Consider the following 14,343-nt stretch of genomic DNA (forward strand, 5'->3'; position numbering starts at 1 on the left):
TGTCATTACACATATACAAGTACAGTGTAACGAAATGTAGTTTAGGTCTAACCAGAAGTGCAGTTAGCAAGTGCAGGATATACAGTTAGAATAAATACAGAATACAATATTGATAAAATATTATACAGTTATGAAAATAACTGTAACTGCAATAAACGCTCTGCAAACATTTTAAAGGGACTTGAAAGTTCTCTTGTTCTGTATTTACCCTTAATAACTATTTAACAAAGACTATATAAACAAACTATATGTATCTACAACCCATTACATGTCCGACTGGCTTGTGTGCACTACCTTCGGGAATGGTGAAGACTTCTAAGAAAACTGACATGTTGATTTCAGAAGGAAAGGTCTGGGTTACATTCAGGATTTACAATATATAACAATAAGTATAGCTATATTTGCGTCCGCACCAGCAGACGATAAAGTTACATTCATTCTAAACTTGCGGGACACAGCAGGCTACTGACACACAAATGGATGTAGGCCTATAACGTGAACGCAAACCTAAATGTGGTGTATCACATGTTTATATTTGCTCTCAAATTTGTATTCAGGCAGAGTTTTGGTTAGCCGTGATCAGGCTCATTTGTTCACAAAGCCATTGAGTGTTTTAAAGCAATATGTGTTCCAGACATTTCATGAAGACCCTAAGAAGTCACACCAACTTGTTGAAAGTGCTCATCCTACAAGTCCTTTAAAGGTCCCAGTTTTCTCCTTGTTAAAGATGCTACTGACGAACTTGTAAGGATCTTTGTAGGAAGCGCTCATGGTTTGCTCCTTTTTCTTATGTTGCTTTCTCAAGCTCTCTGCTCTTTGCGGCGAGGCCAGTCGACTTTTAATATCGCCTTATGGTGCCTCTAGGCCCTTCCTTTCCTCTTCTGTGGCCTTCTTCCACTGAGGCTCCTCCTTTCTCTCACAAGTACTCAATACATTTCGTTGCACTGTACTTGTATGTGTGTAATGACAATAAATTGAATCCAATCCAAAGTCTGTCAATTCATATTTGTCTCCTGGATAAGTTCAGCCAGCCCATCGTCTCCTTCAGTGACCTTGGGTTCTCTAAATCTCTCCACCCCATACTTATAGATGATCTCCCCCATCTTCTCCAGTTTTCTTTCGACATCTCCTTTTTGGCCTGCTTAAAGCTGGACGAGATCAGACTCAATAGTTGCTCAATCTTTGTTGCAGGATTTAGGCCAATGTATCTGAGGCCTCTTCCGTCCATTGTCCATTCTACTGCTATAGTCTCCGGTATATACCAGCAGAAAATACACATTATATTGATTTAAATAGATTAGTCTATGTGGAAATAGATTCTTTCTTCACCGTTATTTATAACTGGCACAATATACAGTGTATCACAGACAAGGCACATCTGTAATCTATCTGCTTGCTTTACACTCTTTGGCCACAAGATGGTAATGTGAGTAAACGAATCTTCGAGAAATGAACCCTTTTGTGAACAACTTGGCTAAAAGCTTCATGAGGCTTCATGTCTCCACCACTAGCGATAGGGCGATATACAGAAAATCCCATTTGAAACACACAGCTAGTCACAGGAGCACGTGTGTGTGTGTGTGTGTGTGTGTGTGTGTGTGTGTGTGTGTGTGTGTGTGTGTGTGTGTGTGTGTGTGTGTGTGCGTGTGTGTGTGTGCGTGTGTGCGTGTGTGTGTGTGCGTGTGTTTTAGTTATTGTTGGAAGGCAAATTGAAATGAAAAGTTATGAGTATTTGCTTTGTTGAATCAATGAACTGGCGTTTTACTATTTAAAAAAAATGTAAATAGTGACGTTTTAATTGTGGACAGCTGTTGTTTAGTGTTCTGTCTTTTGTAAATGATGTCAATAAAGTTTAAAGTCAACTTAAATGCAAATTGTCCTATTTTAAAGGATTATTAGCTTTTCTGATCCACTTTTGTGTGAATGTACTACGACGACTCGACCCGCAGTCTTTTGACATGTAGATTTATTCAAATGTTCCTGATCAGTCCTCAGAAAGTACACAATGTTTGGCTTTAGAAGTCATGTAAACATACTGTGTATAAGCTTTGTGTCCACTTGCTTTATACAGACTTTGTGTTGGACTGAACCTAAACACTGCATTGTGTTTAATAACAAGACAGCAGTTTTATTACTATTACCGTGGAAGAGTGAAATGCTCAGTACACAGCACCAGATATGACAAAAATCATCAATGATTAAAGACTGAAGATTCTCTAGAAGAGAGTTATAAACCTCTACACGTGTGTGATAGACCAAGCAACCTGGACAGAAGTGTTTCCTTCTTCAAAAGGGACTTTGTGCCCATCGAATGGACCTTACCACATGACTTATCGAATCTGTTTTCACAGGTCTCAGTAATTGAAGCAGGACATCAGGGAATCAGAAACTCAAGTGACTTGGATCTGTGGAGTGTTTGGTGTGTTGATACGGTGAAATGGCAGAAGCGAGTATTTCAGAGGATCACTTCATGTGTTCAGTGTGTCTGGATCTACTGAAGGATCCAGTGACTGTTCCCTGTGGACACACTTACTGTATGAGATGTATCACAGACTGCTGGAATCCAGAAGATCAGACGGGAATCTACAGCTGCCCTCAGTGCAGACAAACCTTCAGTCCAAGACCTGTTCTAGCAAAAAACATCATACTGACTAAAGTGATGGAGAAACTGAAGAGAGACGAACTGGAGCGTTTCTGCACACGAGGGCTAGAAAAGATCTCTGAGAGAGGTGAAGTATCATCCATTGACTCTTTACATCCATCAGCTGTTATCATGTAGAAACACAAATGATTTCATGAGACGTGATTGACAATCAAATGTCTGTTTATTTCTCAAGTGAGACACACAGAGATTATTCTCAGTCCTGAACTCAAGACCAGAGATCAGTTCCTCAAGTGTAAGTGTCTCCAAACACATCAACACATCCACAACATCATCAAACACACAAACTTTACAGAGAAACACAACAATGAAGAATCTCATGACACGTGTGATATCAAGAGCTGTTGAGAGAGTCCAGAACAAATGATTTGAATCAGTGAATTATTGTTTGTGTAAGAATCTCATCTTCAGTTCATATGGTGTCAAATATGAGTTTGCATTATATAAACTTGTGACACATTTGTTCATATGACAACAGCTGACGGGATCATAAGATAGAGATATTAATTTAAGATTTCATACAGTTTGACTGCATTAATTGTACAGAGTGCATAATTTCTTGGAAAACAATAATGATGGAGGACTTTGGTCTGATTTATTACTTTGGGTTTGTAATGATGCAGATGATGTGTTTTATGTTCCTCAGATTCTCTTCAGTTGACTCTGGATCTAAACACAGTAAATAAACATCTCAGTCTGTCTGAGGGCAACAGAGAGATTACAAACACAAACACACAACAGCGTCAGTATCGTGATCATCCAGACAGATTTGATAATGTGCGTCAGGTGTTGTGTAGAGAGAGTGTGTGTGGACGCTCTTACTGGGAGATTGAGTGGACCGGCCGTGTTGTGTATATATCAGTGTCATATAAGAGCATCAGGAGGAAGGGACGAGGTGATGAATGTGTGTTTGGATGTAATGATCAGTCCTGGAGTTTGATCTGCTCTCGCTCCAGTTACTCATTCAGACACAATAACATCAGCACTGATCTCTCTGTAAAGCTGCTCAGATCTGATAGAATAGGAGTGTATGTGGATGAGAGAGCAGGAATTCTGTCCTTCTACAGCGTCTCTGACACAATGACCCTCATCCACAGCATCAGCACCACATTCACTCAACCGCTCTATCCTGGATTTAATGTTTGTTATAAATCATCAGTGAAACTCTGTGATCAGTAGATGAAAAAAGTTGAAACATTTCTCAATGTCAATCAAATAATATGTTCATCTTTTTGGCAAATAATGATGTGTAATATTAAACATCTGGTTATAAATCAGTGGTCAATAAAAAGATGGAAAATTAAAGGAATACTGGATATTATGATTCCCTATTCCTGATACTATTCGAGGGTCCGACACACTCGCACAATTGAAATCTAGATTAAAGACACATCTTTACAGCCAAGCATTCACTTAATGCAAAATATGATAAATAAACCACCGGGAGATGCTGACATTAGATATTATTTACTAGAATGATCTTGCTTGTTCTATAAACATCATGTACTGTGTTGTGTTTTACCTCTTTAATGTTTTTCTGTTTTTCTTATTTTCTCCTGTAAAGCTGTTTTGTAACAATGCACAGTGGAAAAGCGCTTTATAAATAAAATTGAATTGAATGAATATTGAAAGTAAAGATGCATGGTTAGACAATGATTAGAAATTTTAAATTAATTTGGTATTCAAATATTTATTTGATGTCAATGAAATGATTCTAAATGTAGATAGCATTTAAAACACACAGAAATGATGTGATGCTTTTGTCAGACAAACTTTTTGCTTTAATGAAGCTGTGAAGTATTTTAACTTTTACAGATGGGGAGGAAGAAATACAGCCGCAGAAAAAAATTGACAAATAGACAATTTAAAATTTGTATTTAAAATTTCTAGGCATTTCAAGATGTATTGTGGTCATTCTAGTCCAGTGTTTGTCAAATCAAACCTCAGGAGTGATGTAAAGTCATCCAAGAGCAATGTGAAAGACTGACAGCATGTCATTAAAAAACGAAGATTTTCACATAAAAAATCATTTAGAATAATGTAGAAATATGACTGTTGTGTTGCTTAAAAGTGAATCAGGTTTTCTTTACAGTATTTGAGGTCTGAACAAATGTTTATTTGAAATTGGGAAGAAACTTTGTGAGTAGTTCACAGAAGGAAACAAAACTGATCATTTTACCTGAACATAAAGTAAGAAAACTGTCTCTGACATGGTGTCTTACAGTATTTATTCTTCAGCTGTTTATTTAGAGTGCACTGGTTTGGTTGTCGTTTCTATTTACAACTTATTTGAAAGCGTTTTTAAGTGATTATAATAGTGATGTTCTTTTGACAGAACCCTTCAGAAAAACTCATCACAGCTAAAGACTAAATCTGAGAATGATATCCCTAAATCTTTTTTATCATTAAAAGATATTAAAAGACAGCGTGATTTTATTTAGAGGAGCAAACGAAACCACTGAGCGTTCCTTACATTATCAATATTTAACTAATTATATTAAAATAATATACCCAGTGTTTCCCGGGGCCTGTTTCAATAAGGAGGTTCAACCAACTCTAGGTCAAACCTTGAACTCAAGAGTTGCTTTGCTTAGAAATGAGAAACTCGAGTTTTTTTACACTGGGTTAAGCATGTGCACCACGACCATAAAAAAACCATCATCAAATATTGCTATTCACCATGACAACGGCACCAAAAAAAGCAACAGCTTGAGAGCGAAGCATACAGTGGATCTACTGATGTGCTTAAATGACTTAACGTGAAATAATACACAGAGAAATGTTCCAATAAACAAATGAACCAATCATTATATGAAAGAAACAACAGAAATAATATAAAAAGTATGTTATGAGTATGACTTGGCATGAGGGCTCTAGTTACACAACTCAGACGTCATGGTGCCCGCGCGATCAAACCTTGCTCTGAGCAGATATGGATTGGAAAGACTGTACAATAAAATGAATTGCATATTACCTTTATCACTTCATTTCTGCGTGTATTTAATCATTTCTTTATTCATACACTTTAGTAATTTCTCATCGTGCATAGAAAATTATGCTCAGATATCAATATACTCAAGAGTTCTCACTAAAGCTCCGTTCTGACAATCTTGACAATGACCTATAGTCACAATAGTCACACAAAAGCATTAGTTTTGAAAGAATCTTTTTATTACAATGACACTTATATCACAACATATGTGATACTCCAGTGATAGTCAATAATAAATGTAAATCTGTTGGAGTGAAAGAAATCTTTCTCCCTGTAAATATCAGTCCATGATAAAGTCTGAGTCTAACCGCCATCCATACGTGAACTGGATTTGCTTCAAAGCTTGTTTAGGATTTGTAAGCTTCAAACACACACACAGTCCCACAATGCAACAGTGTGGGTTTGATTCAAACACCACAGTGATGTCATTCATCAGTTCTGGGCAGTTTGGGGGACGTGGCCTCTGCCGTGATCTCTCCTTTCCTTTTCTTCAGGCCCTTCATCTTGCGTGTCTGCAGTTTGTCCAGATTCTGCTTCTGCATGTGAATACGGCCCAATCTGCTGCCAAAGGCATCATGGGATATGTTCTTCTTTTTCTTAGGCTGTGCGGGTATAAAAGACACAATGTGATGAAGTTTAAAAGAAGTGAATAGATGAAGATGTATTCAACTAACGGAATACATCAAAATATAACACAAATAACAATCTATTGCACGTGACGTTTGTCAAGCGTCTGACCTTCACGCCTTTGGGCCGTCTGTGTGCAGATCTGAACAGGTCATCTGACGCCATGTGACTTCTCCTCATGACAAAATCAAAGGAAGGTCCGATCTCCTCCAGTTCAATCCTGGGGGTCCGACAGCCAGATTTCTTCAGCAATACTCTGTGAACATCAGTGATAAAACCAAATCACACGACCGGATCACCAGCAATCTCTGTCTGACACAGATCACGTGTAGATGAAGTGAAAAGTTTGTGTTTTACTTGTAGCTGCGCATGTAAATCTTGTCGTCCAGCGCAGTGAAGTGAAGCACGTGCTCGAGTCCTGCCAGACGTACAGCGTTTACTCTGGGACCACAGAAGAAATCTGACGGAAATATACACAGCGTATAGTGTTATCATGCGTAACTGTTAACCCAAAAGACACTGAAGCGTAAACAACACTGTGGTCTTTAATATATGAGCATGTGGATCCACGAGGCTAAAACGACATCATAGAAGAAAAATATGGTATATGGATCGTTTGTAAGGCAGGACGTGATCGGAGTCATTATTTTATGAGAAGTGAGAATCGATGGTACATTACCTGTCAGAATGCTCCTCAATCGTTTATGTTCATTATCTGTGTCAAACATGTCGCCAGCAAACACCAACATTGGTTTGGTGCCCTCGGGACACTTGTCCTTCTTCAGAGACAACAGAGACGGTCTTTAGTTGCCATCAAATAAATAAAAACATGAATCGCACCGCATCGAATAAAAAAGGCTGGTTTACCTTAACGTCTTTAAGAGAGACAAACTTCTCAATGCCGAGCTCAAACATGTCCAGCACATGGAAATCAAACATGCGACCTGTGACAAACAAAAGTAAACACGTTACTTTTGACAAAACCAGCCATTCTGAAGTGTTTGGCGCTTCATGATTCATTGAATGAACTTACCAAATACGAGATTGTGTGGTCTCTTCTTGTTGTGTGAGCCAAAAAGAAACAAGGAGCAATCGGATTTCTTGGAGAAGAATTCCTGTAGGACGGTAAACATCATGTTACACAATGAGCCACTGAAATGACATATTAATGAAGACATGGCGTACGAAGCGTAAACTCACCAGCGCTGTCGAGTCTTCAAATGGCCTTACTATGTTTTTCCTGAGAAGAAAGAAGCGTTTTAGTGATGCTATAAAAATAATTCAACAAACTATATAAAAGGCAGACTCTGTTACTGACAACCGAGGGTATACAGCTCCACTCGCACTACTGCTGACGTTTGTATAATGTGTGCAATATTTTGGTCTGGATTGACCACATCATAAACCACATGCTTGTTTATCATTTAAGAGACTTACTTTTTGAACAACACAGCACCTGGTTTCTTTAGAGCATACTGAAACAACACAGACCACATAAAACATTAAACAAAGAATGTGGCTTAACACTAAAACAAACCACTATCATTAAAATGAAACACTGAGTCAGAGGTCGGGCATATAAAAGTATATTTGTATAAATGTGCTCTAGATCCGAGTCTTGACTTCTGTTCAACATTTCAACTAAGAGCGATAGTAACGTTTGCTGCTAAAACAGTGAGCCTGAGGACCAAACGTCTCACCACATCCTTCAAGGCTTGAGTGACCGTCTCGCTGGTGTTGCCTCCTTTAATGATCATGGCATTTTTCACGTTTTCTATCAGTTTGGGTGCTCGGCTCTCAAGAAAGCGCTTAGCGCGCTTGGTTTTCGGCCTCCTGAAAGAAAGAGTTGAAAATAAGATCACAAACTTGATATTTACCAAAAGCACAGTTGAGATTCATTATGTTACAGAACCTGTTGACATGCACGTTAGGTTCAGGGATGGTACATATCATCACACAGAAAGAACACAGTACACTTATTTTCCAAAGAGAATACATATATTGACATTATATATTTAAAAAACATATCCTTCTATTGTTATTCAGAAACAAACAGTACTCTCGTGTATTTTATTGGAAATGCCTCATTGAAATAGCATATTGTGGTTGTGTTAGCAACGCAACGGATGTGGGTTCGAATCCCGGGCACTGTTACGTCCAGCCCAAAGGCATAAAGGGCAAAACATCTCATAGTCGCACTCGGTTTAACCAACTTCACTCTATCTCGGTCCTGCTGCTCGTGAGGGTGCTGATGCTACTAAACAATTCAGAGATCTTTAAAAACAACATGATTTCAGCTTCACGTGTCTCGAGCTGAGAAAGCTGGCAAGATTAGATCTTGCACTAAAACAAGTTTACTACCAAACGCACTACGTTGCACGCATCATCTAACACGACATTAACTAACTGCACACAGATGATCGAATATAACGTAAACTTACACGATCCCGTCTGACTGTGTCATGGTTTTATTCCGCTGCTCCTCGTTGACGGAAACACGTGAAAGCGTCAGAGTGAAGCCAGCGTTCAAAATAAAACAACTTCCGCTTTACCCCGGTAAATATACAAAATAAAAGTCCTTTGCCGCGTCATTACAACGATTACGTGTCATTGGTGATTTGTATTATGAAACGTGAAACATACAACAAATCTTTTTCATCTTTACACAACATACAATCCGATGTTTTAATGATTAAATGTTGGTTTGATGTGTACCCTTAGGGTGTGGGTGGCCCGCTGTTTGATTGGGAGATGACGCCAGTGGGGCAGATGAGTGACGGGGAATTGAACCAATAGCGTGTAGTTGTGAAAGTGAAAGTAAGAAGGTTTTTGGTGACTGCATCTTATACTTGTTACCTGTGTGCGTCTTTCACAGTTGAACCTTCTATCTGTGTGTGTTGATACAGTGAAATGGCAGAAGCGAGTATTTCAGAGGATCACTTCATGTGTTCAGTGTGTCTGGATCTACTGAAGGATCCAGTGACTGTTCCCTGTGGACACACTTACTGTATGAGATGTATCACAGACTGCTGGAATCCAGAAGATCAGACGGGAATCTACAGCTGCCCTCAGTGCAGACAAACCTTCAGTCCAAGACCTGTTCTAGCAAAGAATGTGATGTTTGCTGAGATGACGGAGAAACTGAAGAAGACTAAATGTGCTGTTTCTGATCACTGTTCCGCTGGAGATGTGGAGTGTGACGTCTGTACTGGAAGAAAACACAAAGCCATCAAATCCTGTCTGATGTGTCTCAACTCTTACTGTCAAACTCATCTGGAGCAACATGAGAATCTCTTCAGAGGTCAAAGACACAACCTGATAGACGCCACTGAACCACTTCATGACATGATCTGCCCTCAACACCACAAGATTCTGGAGATTTACTGTCGCACGGATCAGAAGCTTATATGTGTTCAGTGTATAGATGAACACAGAACACATGACGCTGTATCATCTGCTGCAGCGTGGACGGAGAAACAGGTGCTTATTTTATTCTTCAAAAGATGCTTTTTCATTGTCTTACCATAGAAGTTTACTGAGCTAAATGACCATTAATAGTTCAAACAGACTCTGTTATACAGTCATTGTGTTCAATTCTTCAGAGTCAGTTTGGAGAAACAAAGAATAAACTTCAGCAGCAGATCCAGAAGAAACAGAAAGACCTTCAGAAGCTCAAAGATGCTGTTGAGTCTCACAAGGTGAGTTTGGAGCAGAAGATCTCAGAAGAGTCTCAGTGAAGTCTCAGTGTGTCTCACAGTAATGTGTGTGTGTGTGTGTAACAGCGGTGTGCACAGACAGCAGTGGAGGACTGTGAGATGATGTTCACTGAACTGATCTCGTCCATTGAGAGAAGACGCTCTGAGGTCACACAGCTGATCAGAGATCAGGAGACGGCTGCAGTGAGTTCAGCTGAAGGACTCTTGGAGCGACTGAAGCAGGAGATCGATGATCTGAGGAGGAGAGACGCTGAGCTGGAGAAGCTTTTACACTCACATCATCACATCCATTTGCTGAAGGTAACAGAGGACATTTTGCCAAATGCCGTTTTTATTCTTTTATTTTGGTCATGTCAATTACAGTAATGTGGTGATTTATTACAAAACTGCAATAATATACTGTATATAATACATTTAGTATGATTGAGAAGTATTGTATCATTACAGAGTAATTCAAAATAATTACAATCTTTGCTGGTATAAATAATGCGAAAAATGTATGAATTCTGCGCACAGTATGTAGTTTGATAAGAACTGGGGACAGAAACAGATGTTTCATTAGAAATGTCTGTTTTTTTGGTTAATCAAAACTGATAAATATCCATCATTATTGAGACCTTCTGCAGATTGTTGTGTCTGAACATTGAATCATTTTTAAATACTAGATTATGATGTTTCATTGTACATTCCCATTCAAGTTCTCTTCATGACCTCTAATCCACCTACAAGGAAATAAATTGTGTAAGAATGTAGGAGGAACGTGGTTGTAAAAGTGCTGTATAGAGCTGTTGAAGATGTGGAAGTAAAGATGAAGATCATGATGAACGTGACAGTGGTTGTTGTGATGGTGTTTGTGTTTATCTGATGGTGTAGAGTTTTCAGTCTCTCTCTGCACCTCCTGAATCTTCAGACGACATCAGTGTCACTTTCCTCTTTTCTTTTGATGCTGTGAGAGAATCTGTCGGTCAGCTGAGAGACAAACTGCAGGATTTCTGCACACAGCACACGAGACAGATCTCCGGTAAAACACTGAACATTCATCATCTAATCTAATCTGACATCATATTAGAAATACGGTCCAGAGAATGAATATCATGAGATTGACACTGTTTATATCTGCTGATTTCTACAGACACACATACCAACACTGTCCCCAGGATCAGAGACGACTTCTTACAATGTAAACACACTGAGATTGATGAAATATCTCCTCTGAAGGAGGATCCGAACAATGAACGACAACATGATCTGTGTTTCTAATAAATATAAATCAATAATAATCCTCTGTGACTCCTGCCATCGAAAAAAAAGTTGTGTTTCAAGATAAACCGAATAGTGACTCTGAATAGTTATAGAGAGTTCAGATACAACACATTGAACAGATGTTCATTTTCATCTTTAAATTCATCGTTCTGTATCGTTTTCTTCCTCAGATTCTCTTCAGTTGACTCTGGATCTAAACACAGTGAATGAACATCTCAGTCTGTCTGAGGACAACAGAGAGATTACAAACACTTACCCACAAGAGCATCAGTATCCTGATCATCCAGACAGATTTAATGATGTGTGGCAGGTGTTGTGTAGAGAGAGTGTGTGTGGACGCTCTTACTGGGAGATTGAGTGGACCGGTGTTCGTGTGGATATTTCAGTGTCATATAAGAGCATCAGGAGGAAGGGACGAGGTGATGAATGTTTGTTTGGACGTAATGATCAGTCCTGGAGTTTGATCTGCTCTCGCTCCAGTTACTCATTCAAACACAATAACATCAGCACTGATCTCTCTGTAAAGCTCAGATCTGATAGAATAGGAGTGTATGTGGATGAGAGAGCAGGAATTCTGTCCTTCTACAGCGTCTCTGACACAATGACCCTCATCCACAGCATCAGCACCACATTCACTCAACCGCTCTATCCTGGATTTTATGTTTATTATAGATCATCAGTGAAACTCTGTGATCTATAGATCTATATTTTAGAGAGATCACAGATAACGTCAGCAGGGTCGGTTCTTAACATTTGGAGGCCTGTAGGTAAACGTTATCTTGGAGTCACCGCACCACCGTCCCCTCCACCTTTCAGAATAAATCAAGTATTTTATTACACTGCACAAATTATTTGCTCAGTAACTTATCACATGTTTTTACTTTATTTCTTTTTTATAATCTCATTAATAGTCCATTTCAGTTTGAAACTACTCTGTCTTAAAATTGTAGTTTGTGTTTTACTGTAGTCAGACACCTACTTGCAGTAATTTGTTCAGTAAGTTATTTACAGTAACACAGCATCCCACTTTTTGAGATAACCCGAGTCTACTATATATAATATATATATTTTACAGATGATATGTAGACAGTTTCTTTTCTTTCACTTTGCAGCTCCTTAATTCATTATTTGGTTATTTTAGCACTGTATATAACAAAAACAGAATATATGACATGACCCTTATAGACTCTTTCAATTGCTTAAATATTTGATCTGTCAGTGAGTTTTGAGATGAACAAAATGTTTTCAGGTCTCAGTTTTGCATTTATTATCTTGGTGTCATAGTATTTTTTTGAATTTGTATAAACCTTTAAATAAATGTTTATTTCACTTTAAAAATCTGTTTTAATGTGATAGTTATTTATTATATCTTTTTTTATTATCAAAACATGTGGTTAAAAACAATCCAAAGACTTTCAATTTGAACATGCATAGAGTGATCATAAGTGTAATAACACATCTGCTCTGTGATTGGCTGTCTGCCATGCTGTTTTATTGGGGGTGATGACATCAGCAGGTTAATGACGGGGAACCGTGTTAAATTAAGAGTAGAACAGACAGAAAATAGGGACAAGCACCTAAATATGATTTATTTGACCGCTTACTAACACATTAAAAATCAAATCCTGTATTTGTTTGATGTAACAATGAGCAACTGTTTTTTTAGCAAAGATCAATAAACACAATTCAGCATATATAGCTCATTTTCATTAATGTATAATGTTGACAAATGAAATCTTATTATGAAGAGTTACCAACAATGATGAAATTTAAAGGAATATTTCACCCAAAAACCCTGTAAAATGTAATGTATTTTAACGTCCAATGTGTAATTTTTAGAGTACCTGTGAACAGAAATGCAATATAATAAACATGACCGTGTGTTGAGAGGTGTATAAAGACCTTTTTTCATCATCTTAGAATGAGCTATTGAATTCATCATGTTGTTTCTACAGTAGCCCCAAACGGACAAACTGCTCTACAGAACGCGTTTCATAAATACATCATCTCCTACAGCAAAGCGAAAATCAAGACATCTTAGTCAGCTGTGTCAGCCACCGTAGCGCTTCGAAAGGGAGGGAGGGAGGAGCGAGCCGTTGGTTGCAGTTCACAACCTCACCACTAGATGCTGTTTAAAATCCCACAATGGACCTTTAAAGTTTCATTTTAAAGGTTTGTTGAATGTCTTTAGACCACGTGGTGACAAGTTCGTATTATTTAACTTATAGTGGACTGATACAAGATTTTAAAGTGTGAAACGCTTTTCTCTTTACCAAATAGCTTATGACCGCATCCCAGATTCAAATGCACCTACACACAGGCTGCTTTTCACAAACTCCAATCTTAGTCAGCATTAAAATTAAAAAAAATGATAATTCTAACTCTTTCACAGTGGTGAAGTATTTATTATAAAAGCACAAAAAAAGGGATCGCTGATCTTTAATCGAAAAACGGTAATTCAGAATAAGTCTAAACTTACAGCATTCTGAAATTGAATCATGAAACGGATCTTTCAATTTGTTTAAAATATATTTTGGTGCCCATTACCGTGCCAGTTTCTCTTTCCGTGCATGTGCATCAGCTGAATCCGAGCAGACAGGTTACTGAATAAAGTTCTTGCCATATTAATCTTGTTTTAGAAAAGCTTGACACCATCAAGCCGTTTACAAATATGGAGACATTTAAAAAGCAGACAAAACAAGGTTGATTTTGAATGATTTATTATAAAAAAGGTCAGCAGTTTAACAGACACGACTGCTGGACTTGTGCTTGAGATCACAGGACATTCAAGTAAAACTTCAACTGAACACATGAAAAACTAAAGCTTCAGCATTTAACAAACAGTCCAAACCAAGCGTCTGCGCAGTCACACACATGCCGTAATAAAACCACAGACATACACAGATACAGTGTTTATACATATCCTCATCCGGCACACACTGAAGGGTTTATTATACTGTTGAAGTCTGTGAGAATTACTGATCAATACCTGCAGGATACACAATCTCAATCCATGTTCATCCATCCATACGCATTTCAAAACCATTCCTTCAGACACTAAAGACTAAAGCAAAACCACAGTG

General features: G+C 38.2%; 3 protein-coding genes across 5 annotated transcripts; 2 read left to right on the forward strand and 1 right to left on the reverse strand.

Annotated features, from left to right (window-relative positions):
* The first annotated feature begins 2,270 nt into the window (after positions 1–2,270).
* LOC306904745 (tripartite motif-containing protein 16-like) lies at positions 2,271–5,079 on the forward strand. Of its 2 annotated transcripts, XM_079474802.1 has the most exons (3): positions 2,271–2,729; positions 2,838–2,897; positions 3,309–5,079. In XM_079474802.1, exons 1-3 carry the CDS (start codon positions 2,438–2,440, stop codon positions 3,839–3,841), a joined length of 885 nt encoding a protein of 294 aa, XP_079330928.1. In that variant the 5' UTR covers positions 2,271–2,437; the 3' UTR covers positions 3,842–5,079. The 2 variants fall into 2 exon arrangements, with proteins under 2 accessions (XP_079330928.1, XP_079330929.1); XM_079474803.1 differs by lacking the exon at positions 2,838–2,897 and having other exon boundaries at positions 2,342–2,729; positions 3,309–4,870.
* A 548-nt stretch (positions 5,080–5,627) lies between these two features.
* On the reverse strand, positions 5,628–8,820 carry rpf2 (ribosome production factor 2 homolog). The gene is made up of 10 exons (XM_079474800.1): positions 8,723–8,820; positions 7,982–8,114; positions 7,719–7,756; positions 7,482–7,521; positions 7,315–7,396; positions 7,149–7,225; positions 6,961–7,060; positions 6,639–6,741; positions 6,393–6,537; positions 5,628–6,256 (listed from the first exon to the last, which is right to left on the reverse strand). The coding sequence occupies exons 1-10, from the start codon at positions 8,743–8,745 to the stop codon at positions 6,080–6,082; spliced, it is 918 nt and encodes a 305-aa protein (XP_079330926.1). The 5' UTR covers positions 8,746–8,820; the 3' UTR covers positions 5,628–6,079.
* Positions 8,821–9,072: 252 nt separating this feature from the next.
* LOC306904731 (tripartite motif-containing protein 16-like) lies at positions 9,073–13,148 on the forward strand. 2 transcript variants are annotated; one of them, XM_079474782.1, is made up of 6 exons: positions 9,073–9,761; positions 9,884–9,979; positions 10,064–10,297; positions 10,871–11,018; positions 11,130–11,177; positions 11,431–13,148. In XM_079474782.1, exons 1-6 carry the CDS (start codon positions 9,192–9,194, stop codon positions 11,958–11,960), a joined length of 1,626 nt encoding a protein of 541 aa, XP_079330908.1. In that variant the 5' UTR covers positions 9,073–9,191; the 3' UTR covers positions 11,961–13,148. The 2 variants fall into 2 exon arrangements, with proteins under 2 accessions (XP_079330908.1, XP_079330909.1); XM_079474783.1 differs by having other exon boundaries at positions 9,081–9,761; positions 10,880–11,018; positions 11,431–12,953.
* The last annotated feature ends 1,195 nt before the right edge of the window (positions 13,149–14,343 follow it).

Source organism: Barbatula barbatula (genome assembly GCF_947034865.1).
Source record: "Barbatula barbatula genome assembly, chromosome: 15".
NCBI classification, from domain to species: domain Eukaryota; kingdom Metazoa; phylum Chordata; class Actinopteri; order Cypriniformes; family Nemacheilidae; genus Barbatula; species Barbatula barbatula.

Bases quoted from the DNA above. Each gene is read 5' to 3' on its own strand.
- LOC306904745 (XM_079474802.1), top strand. From the start codon at position 2,438: ATGGCAGAAGCGAGTATTTCAGAGGATCACTTCATGTGTTCAGTGTGT. The intron at 2,730-2,837 runs GTGAAGTATCAT...TTATTTCTCAAG, and splicing joins AGAAAAGATCTCTGAGAGAG to TGAGACACACAGAGATTATT. The intron at 2,898-3,308 runs GTAAGTGTCTCC...TATGTTCCTCAG, and splicing joins CAGAGATCAGTTCCTCAAGT to ATTCTCTTCAGTTGACTCTG.
- rpf2 (XM_079474800.1), bottom strand. From the start codon at position 8,745: ATGACACAGTCAGACGGGATCGT. The intron at 6,538-6,638 runs GTAAAACACAAA...TGATGTTCACAG, and splicing joins ATTTACATGCGCAGCTACAA to AGTATTGCTGAAGAAATCTG. The intron at 6,257-6,392 runs GTCAGACGCTTG...ATACCCGCACAG, and splicing joins GACGGCCCAAAGGCGTGAAG to CCTAAGAAAAAGAAGAACAT.
- LOC306904731 (XM_079474782.1), top strand. From the start codon at position 9,192: ATGGCAGAAGCGAGTATTTCAGAGGATCACTTCATGTGTTCAGTGTGT. The intron at 9,980-10,063 runs GTGAGTTTGGAG...TGTGTGTAACAG, and splicing joins ATGCTGTTGAGTCTCACAAG to CGGTGTGCACAGACAGCAGT. The intron at 11,019-11,129 runs GTAAAACACTGA...TGATTTCTACAG, and splicing joins GCACACGAGACAGATCTCCG to ACACACATACCAACACTGTC.